Source organism: Leptopilina heterotoma, unplaced genomic scaffold (genome assembly GCF_015476425.1).
Source record: "Leptopilina heterotoma isolate Lh14 unplaced genomic scaffold, ASM1547642v1 Lhet_474, whole genome shotgun sequence".
NCBI lineage: Eukaryota > Metazoa > Arthropoda > Insecta > Hymenoptera > Figitidae > Leptopilina > Leptopilina heterotoma.
In genome coordinates, this window is record NW_025111100.1 from 192,583 (window position 1) to 206,875 (window position 14,293).

Here is a 14,293-nt window from a genome sequence, read left to right on the forward strand (position 1 = left end):
TAATACAAAAATTTGAGTTATTTCACGTTTTGGAAACAGCAACTACCAGTATATTTTATAAAATAAAAAGTGAGTAAAAATAAGTTAACGTTTTTCTTTATTAAATTCATCTTTCTCTTCTCAACTTTCTCAAATCTTGCCAAATTTCCCAAATCCGAAAAGGAAGGTTCTACGACTGAGAACTGTAATTTTCAATTACCTTTTTAAAACTATTTTTGAATCCTGAATTTATTACGTATGTTATCGAAGTCTGTTATCTTACTTTCTTGTGTTCGATGATTTGCTTTCATTCCTTATAAATTAATTTCCAAAAATCCTAAAATCATATCAAAACAAAATAAAACTCGAAGTGTCCCGAACTATTAGGCGAGAGCTTAGGTTCAAATCACACACATAATTCCATTTATTAAATATTCATTTATTTAATAAATTGAATTAAAAATAATTATGTTTAGTCCATAGGACGTAACAATGTTAATGAATTTTTATTATAAATATCTGTAGACAATTATGTATCATAGAAAAAATATATAAGAACAGCACAAAAAGAAAATTTTATATTGTTTAAATAACTAATTTTAATCTCTTTTGTACCTACTAAACATATTTGTTTGATCTATCTATATAATAAATTGAGAAAAAATTTATAATTTATTTTGTGGAAATAACTTACAATTCACTGATTGTTTGATGAAAAAACCTTATAATTCATTAACTTATCTTTAAACGAAGAAAAAAGTAGAAAATGAATGGAAAATTTCTGTTTTGTATGCACTACCGAAATTGAAAAATCTCACTTTTCAAAACTGTACCATTTATAAACTTATCATTAAATTTACATAAAAAAATTGTTTAATATTCTTTAAACATGTAAGAATAAGTTTTTACAATTGAGAAGTTTCATTGTAAATATTTTATTATAGAAAATAATACTAAAAGTAGACAATTTTTCAGACAAACGACAAAAAATATAGGGCGTTGTTGATAGTGGCGGGACAGCGGGTATAGCGAGACACTGCGATATTTCAAACAGCTGAGTTGTCAGTGTTGCTTTTTTTGGTGTAAAAGTAAAGTTTTATTCTGCTGAAGCTTTTTTATATGATACACACTTTCTGGATTATGCATAATAGTGCGATAGACACAATTGTAGATCGTTATTACCGTAAATCACTGTTTCGGCAATGGCGGGACACTTATTGTCGGCAGTGTCCGGACACTGCTTGTTTAAATCTAATGAAATAGTACATTTTCAAATGACTTCGGTATTATTTTTTTTAAGTTTTGTCGGCAATATTTTTCATAACAATAACCTAATTTTAAAGTTGCGAATGTATTTTCAAATAATCTGTAACAATAAAAATAATAATCTTAACTCTTTTTTTAGATGGTAAAAAACGTAAACAATTTAAAAGGGACACAAAGGAACCCAAATGCTTTGAAATTGAAAGCCGTAAAAGACATTGTAATTGAAAAATTTGCGATTTAAAGTAATGTCCCGCCACTGCCGACGCTTTTTAATGTCGGTAGTCGCGGGACATTATTGTACTACAGTTACAGTAGCCTGGACATTTTTGTAAAATTATTTAATATCAATGAGTGCCGGGCTGAAAAAGTTTCCTTTTCATCTAAAAAAACAAATACAAAAATAATAAAGCGAATGTGTGAATAATTAATGGACCCAAAAACTGATTGAATGGGAAACAAGTTGTAAATCGAAATGTTCATTACATGAACATTTTGCTTCCTTTTTACGATCAGCAAAAAAAATTTGCTCCCTCGTGGGTGAAGCATTACCGATAAATATATTTCATTAATATATTTCATTTTATTTCATTATTTTTAAATCATTTTTAATACAATTTAAGATTTATAAAATAAAGTTCATTCATCTTAATAGAAAGAATAGAATTTTCTTAGACAGTAATATAAATCTAAATAAACAAAAAAATGTTTAGTAAAAAAGTGAATTTTTCAACTTTAATAGTAATTAATTCTATAATTTTTAATAGAATATATACTTTGTAAACAATTACGGTGGTGAGACTCCGTGGCTTGCGATCATCGGGGTTAAGCGACATCCAGTGCGGTTCCCTGTTGAAAAAACTAACATCGGATCTAATATTCGAAATAATATCAGAATTGACATTTGAAGTTATATTATAAACAACATCAGAAATTACATCGTAAATGACATCGGAAATTATATCGTGTTTTGGGACTATAAACGATGTCGTATTTGATATCATTAATGATGTTATTTTGTATTGTCATTTATGATTTTTTATATATTTTTGTTATAAATAGATAAAAAAGAATATAATAATTTTTTTATAAATGTTATCTAATAAAAATAATAATAGATATATTAAAAGACAAAAATATATATTATCTTGCAGTTTATTCTAATTATATCTTTATAATATAAAATAATAACATTTATAGTTAGTTACCAAGTAATATATAATCATAATATAATTTTAAAACAGATACACTGAGAAAAAAGAGGGCGCGTTACAGCACATTTTCGATTCATGTTGCGCGACTCAACCCTGAATTCTTCTACACACTTTCTGGGGCGTGCAGCACGCCCCAAAGAGCGTGTAATACGCTTCAAATACAGCTCGCCTCGACTCAGGGGTCCGCTGCACGCCCCAGAAAAGTGTCTAGCAGAACACAGGGTTGAGTCGCGCAACATGAATCGAAAATGTGCTGCAACGCGCCCTCTTTTTTCTCAGTGTAGATATACATATTGTAGTACTATTTTTGTTATTTTTTAATTATTGAAATTATTAAAGAGAAGTTTAAATTTCAGTCCATTTTAACTCTTTGCTTTGATCCGTTCGTCTGAGATTGTGAGAGTCATTGTTCTTGACAATTTAGCCATCCTAACATTTCTGGAGTGGGCATCAACTCCGCTAGATGTAATTTTTTCGTACAGTAAATCTAAAATGTGAAAGTTATTATTACTATTTATTGAAAAAAAATTTAGCTTTTTATATAAAAAGAGAGAATTACAATACCTTTGACTAGCTGTCGTTTCTCTGGTGTTAATTTTGTTTTTTGTTCGCCAGTATTGTCTTTGTTAGCTCGCTTCTCACAAAGGCATTTATTACGCAAATTTTCTTTGCCCCAAATGAGACCAAGTAATGATCTGACAATGACTGAATCGTTTTTTCGTATTATGGCTTCCCAAACATCGATATGTACCATTATATTTAATCCAATATTTACCTGCAGAAAAATAAATTAATTTTTTTAAATTATTAGAAATATTTTTACGTATTTTATTAATTTTCTAACTGTAATTATTAAATTGACTTATAACAGGGTGTCTACTTAAAATATGACTTAAAATTTCAGGACATTTTCAGGACAGATTTCTTATTTTTCCAGGACATTTATATGTGTAACAGCGTTGCCACAAGTAAGGGAAAAGTCAGGGTTTTTTATTATAAGTACTGGAAAAAATTTAATTTTTAGAATTTATAGGAAAATTCTGATTTTGTTTGCCTTACAAACCTTGAAATTCGCATAAATTGAATTATGTTCAAAATTTTTTGAAAATTCTCATCAAAATTTAAATTATCTTTATAAATAATAAAATTCTTTTCCCAAATTCAATTATTTTCAAAAAATTTAATAAAATTCTTGGCGAAATTTCAATTATTTTCAAAAATTTTCCTCATTTCAATTATTTTTTATATCTACTATTTTAATAAAATTTTCCAAAGAATTCTATTATTTTAACAAACTTTTAATAAAAAATGAACAGGAATTCAATTAGTTACTAATTTTTTAAATAAATTTCTTCCCATCAATTCAATTATTTTAAAAATTAGGGAAAATTAAACAAAAACATTCGGACAATGAATAAAATATTTATTTACTCCAACGTTTCGAAATCTAAATGATATTAATGATCTATTTCCTCTTCAGGGAGTCAAAAAATAATAATTAAAATATATAAAAAGAATTATTATTTTTTGACTCCCTGAAGAGGAAATCATTTAGATTTCGAAACGTTGGAGAAAATAAATATTTTATTCTGTCCGAATGTTTTCGTTTAATTTTTCTTAATTTATAAAGGACCTCGGACGTTAAAGATTATAAACTAATTATTTTAAATTTCTTAATGAAGTTTCTCGAAAGAATTCAAATATATAAAGAGAATTGAAAACAATAGCCTGCAAAATTCAATTATTTCGAAAAATTTAAATAAAATTCTTTTAATAATTCTATTATTCAAAAAAGTGTTGACGAAATTCTTTACAAGATTTAGATTATAAAATTGCAATTTTAATAAAATTTTCCTGAACAATTCATTTCTTTTTAAGAATTCAATTATTTTCACAAATAATACATTTTTTATGGGAATTCAATTATGTAAAAGAATTTAAATTAAATTCTTCGTTGGAAATTAATTATTTTCTTTCTTAAGAATTCAATTATTTTAAATAATTTTGATAAAATGCTTTATAAATTTGAAAAATTATAATAAAATAGGTCATAGAATACAATTATTTTCGTAAGATACGACATCTTTTCTAGGAATACAATTATATTGTCAAAAATGTTTGTAAAACTTTTAAAAGGTTTTAAACATTTCTGAGAAATTCAATTATTTAAAAAAATTTGAATAAAATTCTTCACAAGAAATTAATTATTTTTATAAATAATAATATTTTCGTCTGGAATTCAATTGTTTTCACAAATAAAATTCTTCACAAGAATTCAATTCTTTAGCAATTTTTTAAATAAAATTCGTTCCAAGAATTCAATTATTTTCATAAATAACAAAACTTATCGCAGAATTTCAATTATTTTTATAAAATTTTATATACAATAATAGAAAATTGCATTTATTCTTACAATTTTTTTTAAATTCGCAGAAAGAATTCAATTATTATTAAAAATTTTGATTAAATACTTTTAAAAAATCAACTTTAAAAAATATGTAATTACTAAGTGAATTATTATTTATCTTTGTATTTAAATAATTGAATTCTCGAAAAATTTTCTAATAAAAATTGATTAAAAACTGAATTTCACTTAAAATTTTAAATTATATTTTGAATATTAAAAGCATTATAATGCGTGAATTTTTAAAAGAAATTGAATTTTGAAAAGGGTTAAAATTAAAATGTTTGAAAATTTAAATTAATTTGAGTAAAATTTTTAAATTATTAAATATTGAAAAGCAAAATTTGTAAAATTCAAGGACTAAAGTTCAAAATCCATGACATTTAAGGACATTTCCAGAACTTCAAGTACCAATAGACACCCTGTATAAGTTACATTAACGATTTAACAAACCATCTCATTTTGCTGGTTTTGCAAGTTTGTTGATCTGCCTAAACTAGCAAAAAGTCCACCACGTATAGAATCAGGTGCTGAATTCCTTCTTGCTTGGTTCCCTCTTGTAAACAATTGTCTTCGAACTGTATTTTGTCCAGTAGAATTGCGTCTTGATGCTCTATTTCTTTGTGGATTTTGAGGAGAAAGCGAAACATGCGAATCAGTATCTGTATTTTGTCCAGTAGAATTGCGTCTTGTTGCTCCATTTGTTTGTGAATTTTGAGGAGAAAGCGAAACATGCGAACCAGTATCTGTATTTTGTCCAGTAGAATTGCGTCTTGTTGCTCCATTTGTTTGTGAATTTTGAGGAGAAAGCGAAACATGTGAACCAGTATCTGTATTTGCTACATGCGAAATAAACTATTATGTAAATTGTATTCGAAGAAATAGTATGTAGCATACTATTAATTAACGCAAGTTATTATGTACATAAATTATATAAAATCAATAAACTCACAATTCATTAAGTTATCAGAAGCAATAACAACGGTGTCAGAAGTATCCGTTCTCTCAATCATTCTTGACGGATCCTCTACTCTTCTTTCAACATGAGGAGAATTGTCAGAAACATCACGATTGTCACCGTCTTTGTCACCTATAAAAATAATTATTACCAAAAGTTTATAAATATTTCGCAATTTATCGAATTCCCTAATGCAGCATCCTGATATTCAGAATAACCTATTTAAATTTCATTAGTCATAAAATAGAAGAAAACAATACTTTCAATTTAAAAAAAACTTTTTTAAACAATAATAAAAAAAAATTATAATATTATTTCCTTTTTAAATTTCAATGAATTTGTAATACGAGTAAAAATAATATAGTGTGTCGATGAAAGATTAGATTTTTCAAAAAAATTTTTTACTCACCACTGTCACTGTCAGATGCATATTGATCTGTGTGAGATTCTTCACCATCTGATTGCGAATCTCCAGATTATTCAATTTCAGAATCAACTATTCTCCTAGACTTCATTAAATTCTGGTAGTTCCGTAACATTTTTTCTTGTTTGTGCTTAGTTGCTGCCTGGTTTTCCAAATTGTTTCTTTTCTTTTGCGTCTATAGCATGTGGTAAAAAAGAACAAATTATTCAAAATTAATTTATTTGCGGGTTGCTAGATACGTACACATTATAAAAATTATTTATTAAAAAATACTTTGAAATTAATTTTATAAAATATTATGCAAAATCAGTTCTGTCTTCTAAAATATTAAATATATAAAAATAGTGTGAATTCTTAAAAATTGTTTTTATAATTGCACTATTCAATATACTAAGTTTAATACCTGCTTTGTCTTGATCCTTTTTTGAATTGTTGATGAAATCTTTCGAAGATTTCCCATATTAGACGAAAACGACGAAAAGCTCATTATCCATTTATTAGGATATACTAATCGCCGATTTTTTCTCTGTTGTAATATGTGTGCACTGTTTTCTATAAAAGAAATTTTTTAATGAAATTTCTAAATATTTAATTAATAGAAAAAATAAATGAAAAACGTATAGGGTCGCCAAATAGCAAGATGTTTTCAACTTGCCTAAAATAATTTTGACATTTTAAGGTTAGAGTGATTAATACTTATTTATTTTCAAAGAATATACAAATATATATGTCAATTTATACTTACTACCTAATAATAAGATATATGCATTCAATAAAAGATCTTTTTTTCCACATCGTTTCAGCCAAACTTTTACTTTAAGATTGCGATTAAAATCTTTCGTATTTTTAAAAATTTTTGTTGTCTCAATTAATGAAGTTGGTACAATTTTCTCTGTACCATTAGTGAAAAGAACATATGCATTCTTTATTACATTATTTTGGCTCATATTTATTAGCACTTATTACGCAAATACACAACATATAGTTAAAAGAACAGGACATTAACCGGCACAAAAGAGGTTAACTTTTTTGGCAAACGCGGCAAACGGTACAGTGTTGCAGAAGCAGACCACATGTTTCCGTATATGAGGCATTATTCCTGAACTGCCCCAAAAATAAAAAAAAGTTCTTGGATTTCCTTTATACTTTGGAAATATGTTACCCTAGTAGGTACAAGTTACTACACCAATTTACAGGTCCAACCCCCCACCCCAATCAAAAGGGTGGGGGGTTGAAATTTCAGCTTCAACTCGAACATGCATTCTTTAAACATTTGTAGTTTCTACTTAAATTATTCAATTAAAAAAAGTAAGTAGTGTTTTAGAAAGGTTTTTTTGTGTACTTTTAAAATATTTTATTTATATAATAAAAAAAAAAAATTTTTTGCAAAAATTTTTTAAAATAAATAGTTTTTTGCAATTTTGTGCAAGTTCGGTAGTTTTTATTTTCTTTTTAATAATCTAAAATGAAAGCTTGGGAATTCCCCTAAAAGAAGATATAAGTCTGAAAATGGGCCGAAACAATTTGCCAAAGATATAGTGTTGTAACGAAACGGCTCTTGTTTGTCACATTTACAACAATGAAAAAACAATATTAACATGAAAAATATTAAATAATGAAAAACACAAACATCAAATAATAAATATTGCACCAAATGAACTCAAAGAAAGAAATAGAATGGAATTAAATAAATAATAATTCACAATAAAAATTGATATAAAAATAATTTTAGAATTTAATACACTCAAAATCATTTACAAGAATATAATAAATCAGCATTCATATGTGTTTAGATTTTTGTCTGGCAATTATCGCGTTCAAAAACAAATTTATAGAAATATCCAGGATGAGCTCATCACATACATACGCAATACACACTTTTATATTTAGAAATCGTACGATAACAGAATTTGCAAATTATTAAATATCATCAATATAATATAAAAAATACGTGATTAAATAAAAGAGACATAAAAATTTAAACTATTTTCTCAATATACATTATACAAAAAAAAAAACAAGGACAACAATTTTTAGAGCATTTTCTCCATAAAACAAAAATATAAATATCTTTGATAAAATTGAATTTTTCGTGTGACGATATTTTATCTCATTTTTACAAAATAATACTCACTGTGTGAGATATCAAATAAAATCGTTTTTCTTTCGAAATTATCAGTAATGCGTTAAAATGGTGTACTCACTCTTTGGCGACAGTAAAAAATAGTTTGACGACTGATACCTAGCGCATACATCATTCCGTGGGGGGATTCAATGAATGTTGAGTATATCAGAAGGTGATGACGCTCAAAATTCATGGGACACGCATGATGATCCCTAGGATGAGTCCGTTTATTCTTCCAAGATTACAAATCAATTTCCAAAAATTCGTCGGAGTACATCGAACTTCGCCATTCAAATCGCAATAATTTGATGATAGTTTTAACGACCCGCTGTACAATAAAATAACAAAAAAGAATCTTAAATACATATTTGCTATATACAAAAAACATCAAACTAAACCATGAATATTAATTTATCTTTACAATATTAATATAAAACGACGCTCACCTATTACGCAGGTCGAGGATTTTTCGTCACACACAGAACGTACACCCAGTACGCCCTTACAAGAGAAAATGCTCCCCACTCATTGAGTTCATTAATTATATTAACGATCGATTGTCCCTACTTCCAATTATCCCACTCATTCTTACACAAAATTTTCTCCTTACATACAAAGACACACGTTACAGTGTAATAAGTAAAATTTGTCCGTTCGCTCGCGCACTCCAGCGCGATGAACAGTGGGATTTTTTTTCAACTTACTATTGAAAATTGTCTAGAAACTACAAATTTTATCGGATGTTGATGTTCTTGATTTAAAATTACTAAGAGATCCATCAAAGTCGATTTTTGAATTTTTAATTGTTTATTTTTTTCTTGTTACTCAAAAATTTGACAAATACAAAAGGAAGTTGATTATTGTTTATATAATTGTTAATATTAATGATAATTTTTAACTGTAAAATAGTTTTTTACTAAATTAGACATAAATTTTAACTTGTCTGCAAAAAAACCAATTTTTTTTATGAAGAAGGTCCGAAGTAATCTATTTGTTAATTAACATTGTTTGCAACAATTTAAATAAATTGTATTATGCTTTATTAATTGTCCGGTGGTCATACTAGACTAATTTAAATTGATTTCGATCATGTGTAATGGAAAAATAAAAAAACTAACATGATTTTTTCTAAAAATATTGTAATTTGTCAAATTTTTGAGTAACAAGAAAAAAATAAACAATTAAAAATTCAAAAATCGACTTTGATGGATCTCTTAGTAATTTTAAATCAAGAACATCAACATCCGATAAAATTTGTAGTTTCTAGACAATTTTCAATAGTAAGTTGAAAAAAAATCCCACTGTTCATCGCGCTGAAGTGCGCGAGCGGACGGACAAATTTTACTTATTACACTATATCTTTGGCAAATTGTTTCGGCCCATTTTCAGACTTATATCTTCTTTTAGGGGAATTCCCAAGCTTTCATTTGAGATTATTAAAAAGAAAATAAAAACTACCGAACTTGCACAAAATTGCAAAAAACTACACAGCCCCACAAAAAAAGAAAAGTACCCTGCGCGAAAGCCCACAGTACCATGCCCCTATGTATTTTGATGCGCTAAACACGAATCCGAAGTCAGATTTGCTCCATCACGTCAGGATTTTTTTCTAACCTCAAAAAACATGTCAGATTTTATGTAATTTATGTAAAATACAAAATTTTTTAAAAATTGATTAGATTTATCTCAAACTTGTTTCTTGGGGGTTTTTAAGATCGCTGATTACGAATCTGCAGTCAGTTTTTAAAAATTCAAAATGGCGGATCCAATATGGCGGCCAAAATTTAAAAATTTCGTGGATTTTCACTTTACTTGGTATATAGGGGTTTTCGGGGTCGCTTATTACAGATTTGCAGTCAGATGTTAAGAATTCAATATGGCGGATCCAATATGGCGGTCATTTTTTTGAAAATTGATTTATTTTGCTTTAAAATGGGTACTCAGTGGTTTTTCGGATCACTGATAACAAATCTTCAATTAGATTTTAAAAAATCAATATGTCCGTTTGAAAATAATGTAATTTTTATTTATGTCTGTTTATCGTAACGGACTCGTTTGGCTTCGAAAGACCTGTGCAGTAGTTTTCTTTTTAAGTTTACTCTTCCTGGAACAATATCCCTTTTTAGCATCCAACAATAGTCAGCCATCATATTTACATCCCATCTGCCTTGATATCTGCTCTCCATTTCATTAATATCTTGATGAAACCGTTCTCCCTGTTCCTCGCTGTAGTCTCCTTAATTTTTGGGAAAGTAACTCAGATGTGAATGTAGGAAATGGAGCTTCAAACTCATCAAGCATTCCAATTTTTGAAAGTTTTTGATCATACCATTCACTATTAGTTCCTGTTACGACCCGAGCTAAGGTTAGTTTAGTTTACTAATTTATTAGTAAAATTGGAGACAAGATGCTGATTAATCAAGCTGGTAAGACTTGATATTTATTTTTAAGTGTGGATTTATTTGACTTTAAAGAAACTATGGGTTTCCGTTAATAAATTATATGCATATTCCTCTTATATAATCATTTATTAATAACAATAGGATTAATAATTATTACAGTTACTTACAATTTTGAAGTTTTGTTGATAATGAGATTACAATGATGTGACTGCAACCAGGCTTGCGTCGCCGTAGTTAAGTAGTATGTAGTTATAAGTTTTATATACTTTTCAGTTCGTTTCTTTTGACACTTTTAAGCACAAAAGAACAACTATTTGAACAATTATTTAACAACTCTAAGTGTTCTCTCACACACTGTACCTTAATACAAAAGAAAACTTGTTTTCTTAGTGTTTTGGAAAGAACTCGCACTAATTTTATAAAATTAGAAAGAGAATATTAAATTGAATTGTTATACGACGAAAGTGTTATTAGTATTTCAATTAGTGCGATTTATTCCCTTACAATAAGAACAAGTCCTCTTTAACACTGAATTTACTACTCAATTTCACGATCGAAGGGCCGACTCAACGATACCGTTCGGGCAGAAGCACACCGGAGTATTTGACAAATGCTCTAAGAAAGCTAGGGGTTTATATAGTAGTTAAAAACTGCTTGATTGGGGATGATTTGTTTAAAAGGCACGTAGTCGAGCTAAAATCTATAAGTCACGTAGTCACGTATTCTAGCCGATTTCTAGAAAGCACGTATCTAGTATTAATTTCGTTTATAACAATTACTATGCATAGCCAGGTAATATGATACTTGCTTTTACAATAATTTGTTTAAACTTCTATATACTTAGTCATGATATATGTTTTCACGCTTGTAGTTTTGAATTCAGGACTCTGGTGTCTGAATCAAGAACCTTCTTACGCGTATATAACTTTGCGCTGTTTATGATAAGTGAGCGACGGCAGATTAATTACCATGAGTGTAGATAACGAACCGACCGCCAACCACCTATCACGCCTCTCTAGATCACGGTCGATTATAATTTCGATTGTCTTAGATGGTAACTCACATGCGCAAGTTACTAATTTATCTTACAGGGTTTAATATTCTTACTATATATATATATATACATACATACACATATATATATATATACATATATACATACATACACATATATATATATATATATACATACATACACATATATATATACATATATACATACATACACATATATATATATATATACATACATATATATACATATACATATACAGTATTTATGTTACATGTTATTTATTAATTGTTCAATATATATATGCACATATATCCATATCTTATAATTATTTGAAAAAGTTATATCTAGGGATGTAACAGTCCTCCCTCCTTAGATTATTTATCGTCTCGATGAATCTTAAATTTCGAAGAATTTTACAATGCATTGTTTGGTGTAATCTGATCTGTTCAAGTTTTTGAAATAATGAAAATGTGCTCGAACGTTGTTTTGTCTAGTTATATTAATTTTATCTTTATGTTTATAATTGTGTGACATTGTGTTGATGTAGTGTTTAGAATGAAAACGTGCAATGTAACTTTTATTCGTATTTCTGAGGTAAGTAGTTTTTGATCCTTTTTGAACTTTGTCTTCTTTCGTCGTCATACAAGTATTTCTTATAATCATCAGTTTTCACAACCATGTGACTTTATACAGTTTCTTCTTGGGGAGTGTCCTAAGTTAGTTTCTATTACATATTCGACAATGGAAGATCGTTGTTCTTCATCGGCATCCACCATTATTTTTACAAAAGAAGAAGACGGAACTATTTCTACTACTACTCCAGGTGGCTCTTCTTCATTGAGTAAGTAGTTTTCAGTTTGATTTTGTCTTTTAATAAGTGAAATGTCGGAAGAACTCGAAAGTAGTATTTTTGATTCAATTATTGATAATGAAATTACAATTTCTTCTATAATTACATCGGTTGATCAATGTATTGAAGATTTTGATTTAAATTTGTTCGAAAATTGTTCTGAAAATTTGCCTTGTGAAACTAGTGTATCTAGCGGAGTTTCTCTTACGAAATTTGAAGGGATGTTATGTAGATTGCGTCGTGTCGAAGCAAAATTTGGTTATTTTTATTTGGCTTTATGGAAAGTAAAATTTCACTGTGCGGTTCAAGTAATTGTTAGAATTTGTCGAGAGAGACTTAATTTAGAGGTTTCAGAAAATGATTTTCAAGTGGTTCATGCTTTAGAGTCAAAACGTGCTGGTGTACTTTTACAAGTGTCATCCATTTCTCTTAGAGACAAGATTTTATCTCATTCTCATGACTTTTTTCGCGAAGGATTTAATGTGACCTTGGAATAATCGATTGTTCTTCTTCTTATTTTGTTATTATAGATAATGCAGCATCGGAGTCTTCTTGTGAACTAAACAATTTTCTGCACAAAATAAATGCTATTTCGATTTCTCTAATGCACCATTTGCAAATTGTGGAGAACATTGAGGAAATTGGGCTTGTGGATGTGAAGCGCAAAAGAGGTCGTCCAAGTAAGGCTTCTCGATTCCGGTTACAAAATTTAAAAATGATTCGACAATCACAATTAGATCAAGCAAAAAGGGAAGGCAAGGAGGAAGCCTTTGAATTGAACCGGATTATTACCAACTTTATGTGGAATTTTCCTGACGTTGTAGATTCCTTAACTTCAACTTCTAATACAACAGGGTAAATTGTTGATTTATGTAATATGTCTAATTTATATTATTTTGTTTTTCATTTTGATTTAAAATGTCCCCTTTTTTTTGTTTTCAGGGAAGAATTTTCACGTTGTAAATTCTGCATCTGTGGTCGAATTTATCCTCCAACATACTTGTATGGGAGTTGCTTTTGCGGCGAGCTGTTGGCGGATCGTTCGGAAGAAGATTAATTGGTTTCTCCATTTTTTTTTGTTTGTGTTGTTTAATAATTTGTGTATGAGTTTCATTTTTAATCACTTTTACTTATTGGCTAAACTGACAGAATTTTGTTTCTTAAGTGTATTTGATATATTGTATTTTACATCGTCTTAAAACTAATTATTTTATTTTTTTGGGCACCTGATATCATTAATGTTTTAATGTGTATTAAATAAATATGGTTACTTTGAATTTTTGGTTTTATTACTTGTTTAAAATTGATCCTAAAATAACAATAAACTTTCTATTAATTTTAAATTCAAAAGTATAAAATATAGATATATACACATAAATTTTGTTGTTCTTGATGATTTAGAGTTTCTGCCTTTATGATATAGCATGTCGTTTTATGAGTCATTCCTTAGTATCAATTCTATACGTTTTAACGCGGCGCTACGAACGTTTTGCCTAACACAATTAAGGTTAATACATAGTACGGAGACGTTCGGATGATGTACAAGGTTGGTGTGTATACAGGGTGTGTCGCTACGGTGTGGATGGAGAGAGAGATGGAGAGAACGTGTCGCGTGATCTCTCGCATGAAAATTCGATAGTTGCGGTCGATATACGTATG

At 28.3% G+C, this 14,293-nt stretch overlaps 2 protein-coding genes and 1 long non-coding RNA gene across 4 annotated transcripts; 1 reads left to right on the forward strand and 2 right to left on the reverse strand.

The window, feature by feature from the left end:
• Window positions 1-2,498: 2,498 nt before the first annotated feature.
• On the reverse strand, window positions 2,499-7,427 carry LOC122507585. Of its 2 annotated transcripts, none has more exons than XM_043620385.1 (6): window positions 6,988-7,427; window positions 6,228-6,794; window positions 5,813-5,950; window positions 5,314-5,699; window positions 3,021-3,231; window positions 2,499-2,943 (listed from the first exon to the last, which is right to left on the reverse strand). In XM_043620385.1, exons 3-6 carry the CDS (start codon window positions 5,871-5,873, stop codon window positions 2,819-2,821), a joined length of 783 nt encoding a protein of 260 aa, XP_043476320.1. In that variant the 5' UTR covers window positions 5,874-5,950; window positions 6,228-6,794; window positions 6,988-7,427; the 3' UTR covers window positions 2,499-2,818. The 2 variants fall into 2 exon arrangements, with proteins under 2 accessions (XP_043476320.1, XP_043476318.1); XM_043620383.1 differs by having other exon boundaries at window positions 6,228-6,417; window positions 6,646-7,427.
• Window positions 7,428-7,953: 526 nt separating this feature from the next.
• On the reverse strand, window positions 7,954-8,970 carry LOC122507590. Its single transcript, XR_006302125.1, has 2 exons — window positions 8,814-8,970; window positions 7,954-8,695 (listed from the first exon to the last, which is right to left on the reverse strand). It is a non-coding gene; the product is annotated as an uncharacterized LOC122507590 (long non-coding RNA).
• A 3,147-nt stretch (window positions 8,971-12,117) lies between these two features.
• On the forward strand, window positions 12,118-13,897 carry LOC122507587. Its single transcript, XM_043620387.1, has 3 exons — window positions 12,118-12,625; window positions 13,165-13,489; window positions 13,577-13,897. The coding sequence occupies exons 1-3, from the start codon at window positions 12,526-12,528 to the stop codon at window positions 13,689-13,691; spliced, it is 540 nt and encodes a 179-aa protein (XP_043476322.1). The 5' UTR covers window positions 12,118-12,525; the 3' UTR covers window positions 13,692-13,897.
• The last annotated feature ends 396 nt before the right edge of the window (window positions 13,898-14,293 follow it).